The 3,047-nt window shown below is 43.8% G+C and overlaps 1 protein-coding gene across 1 annotated transcript in view; it reads left to right on the top strand.

The window, feature by feature from the left end:
- The first annotated feature begins 572 nt into the window (after positions 1 to 572).
- Positions 573 to 3,047, top strand: part of LOC103509562 (lipid droplet-associated hydrolase-like) — a 12,788-nt gene continuing 10,313 nt past the window's right edge. Inside the window, exon 1 of the mRNA XM_026823728.1 lies at positions 573 to 648. Coding sequence (XP_026679529.1) covers positions 573 to 648 — 76 coding nt within the window. The remainder of the gene's footprint in view (positions 649 to 3,047) is intronic.

Below are 3,047 nucleotides of genomic sequence, written 5' to 3'. Positions count from 1 at the left end.
CCTAAGGATTTACAAACAAAGGTGTCTGCTTTGGTGGTTGAGAAGTTAAAATGTACCCTGGAGCCATCAGACGTAAACTTCGTGAAAAGAATGGGAAAGAAAAACAAAAACAAATCGCGGGCCGTATTCATTGGACTAAGCACAGTTAAAAGAAAATGGGAAATTATGTCGAATTGTAAGCTCTCCCTCTTCCTCCCTCCTAATTTGTCCTTCTCCCTCTCTTTTCCTCTGTATTTACTATTCTCCCTTTTTCCCTTTTCATCTCTCCCTCTTCCTAATAAGTTGGCAACCCTAGCTCAAACAGAACTCTCAGGACTGTTTAGTCTCTGACTGTTCATTCTGAATTCTGAACTGAGCAGTGAAGCGTGTGGACTGAGGAGTGAAGCGTCTGAACTGAGCAGTGAAGCGTCTGGACTGAGCAGTGTAGCGTCTGGATTGAGCAGTGTAGCGTCTGGACTGAGCAGTGTAGCGTCTGGACTGAGCAGTGTAGCGTCTGGACTGAGCAGTGAAGCAGTCTGATTAGACTGAGTCGACTACTTAGAACCAAACACTAAACTTCGCTCGTACAAGAAATGAGGGCAGCTGGAAAACATGCAGTACTCAAGGCTGATAAACTGTACGTGGACGGGGAGTTGTATGAAGAACACAGTATCAATCCATCACCAGACTGAGCAGTGAAGCGTCTGGACTGAGCAGTGAAGCGTCTGAACTGAGCAGTGAAGCGTCTGAACTGAGCAGTGAAGCGTCTGAACTGAGCAGTGAAGCGTCTGGACTGAGCAGTGAAGCAGTCTGGACTGAGCAGTGAAGCAGTCTGATTAGACTGAGTCGACTACTAAGAACCACACACTAAACTTCGCTCGTATGTAACCTGAACCTAGGCAAATGATTCAGATAACAATAATCTCTCCCTCTCTCTGTCTCTCTATATCCCCCTCTCTCTTTCTCTCTCTCTCTCTTACTCTGCCTATCTCTCTCTCTCTTTCCCTCTCTCTCTCTCTCTCAGTCTCCCTATCTCTCTCACACAAACACAGTCTGTCTTCCTCTCTCTTATACTCTCTCTCTCTCTCTCTCTCTCTCTCTCTCTCTCTCTCTCTCTCTCACACACACACACACACTATTCATTCTCTCTCTCTCTACCCCCCGCCCTCTCTCTCTCTCTCAATACATCAGTTAGAATGTTAGATTACATTCAATCGCATTGCTGTAAGTTCTCAGTCCACTAAGACCAAGACATCGGTACCACTGAACACATAGGAATATAAGCTCTCAGCAAAAAAAAAAAATCTGGTGTGAACATCACATGACTTGCTGTATCTCTAACTGGCCGGGGCCACAGTTTGAGATGATAAATAATTAAAAAAAGAGGTTTGACGAGGGAACTGTAACTGCTAAGGTCTTATCGTCCCGAAATCGAAGAGAGAAGGGAGACGGGATAGAAGAAAGCCAGCCGTTCCGAGAACCAACATTATCCGTTCGGGATAAAGTCTGTCCCGGGCGGGAATCGAACCCGCAGCCTAGCGCTTACAAGGCAGACGCGCCACCAACCAAGCCAACTAGACTGGCAAATAATGATTAATGTTATTCAAACTTACTGCTAAGTTCTTATCGTCCCGAAATCGAAGAGAGAAGGAAGACAGGATAGGAGAAAGCCAGCCGTTCCGAGAACCAACATTATCCGTTCGGGATAAAGTCTGCCCCGGGCGGAAATCGAACCCGCGGCCTAGCGCTTACAAGGTAGACGCGTCACCAACCAAGCCAACTAGACTGGCAAATAATGATTAATGTTATTCAAACTTACCGCGCGTAACGCAACGCTATTTCGTCACTCGTATATTAGATTTAACCAGCGCAGCGCCAATAGCACGTTGAATACAACAGTTCCTTATGGATCACTGAAGCTAAGCAACGTTTCACGTGGTTGGTATCCGGACCTACAGGATACTCCCTAGCTCTCTACTGAAAGAGCTAGGGCAGTGGTTCTCAAAGAGCTTCCAGGTACTCCGCCTCTCTCTCTCTCTCTCTCTCTCTCTCTCTCTCTCTCTCTCTCTCTTTCAGTATCCATCTCTATTTTTATCACACTCTCTCTCTCTCTCTTCTTGCTATTCGCAAGAGATAACTCCAAAGTATCCTAACCTTTTTTTTCCCTGGGACTGCAAAGTACTTCCTCAGGGGCATTTATTTTTACATATTTACAACAACAATATTACAAATAATACAAATACAAGGTTAAAGTAACCTAACCTAACCTAACCCTAACCTATAGGCACCTACCCTACCTACACAGTATATATGTACCTACCTACAATCTACATACCTACATCATCCTAAGAAGTATAACCATATTTCTGAGGACCAACGCGCAAAAAAAAGATACAGGTATTTTTTTAAGGCCTGTCACTCATCGGAGGGTTAGTCGCGCGACTTTTAGCAGCGCGTAGTGGCATTACTACCAGAAAGCTATGAAAATGATAGAGACCTCTCACGGGTGGCAACTTTTTTATTAAACACCCTGTATGTAGCATTGTACCTATACCTACCAATATGTCTAATTTATTCAATAGGCTCCTAATATCCACCTATGCTATATCGAAACGTATAATGATCATCTGGTTATATATCAGGGTTGTCCAACCTTAGGGCACCCGAGGGCCGCAAGAGACCAAGGTAGAGAGTTGGCGGGTTGCAAAAACTCAACTCACGGGGGGGGGCGGAGGGGGGTGTAATGTAATTATAATATAATTTTATTTTATTATGAAAACTTACCACATGATGACATTAGTGCGATTTCTGTGGACACTCTGCAGCTGACACAAGTGCGTGAATATCGACATTCACGTCTTCGGTACACAAACGTAGAAGGTGTGATTTTGACTCGTCCGTAAGTTTGGCTCTTTGTTTGTTCTTCACAAAATTTTCATGCATTAATTATTTTATTTAGTAGGTATATTTACTGTTATTTCTCATTTTCGTTTTATTTTTTTTTTATTTATTTATTTATTTATTTTTTTTAGGCGGGCCTTCGCGGGCCGCAAAAATGAGCTCGCGGG

Source organism: Diaphorina citri, unplaced genomic scaffold, assembly GCF_000475195.1.
Source record: "Diaphorina citri unplaced genomic scaffold, Diaci psyllid genome assembly version 1.1 scaffold23, whole genome shotgun sequence".
Taxonomy (NCBI): Eukaryota; Metazoa; Arthropoda; class Insecta; order Hemiptera; family Psyllidae; genus Diaphorina; species Diaphorina citri.
This window is presented reverse-complemented; position numbering and strand designations above follow the sequence as displayed.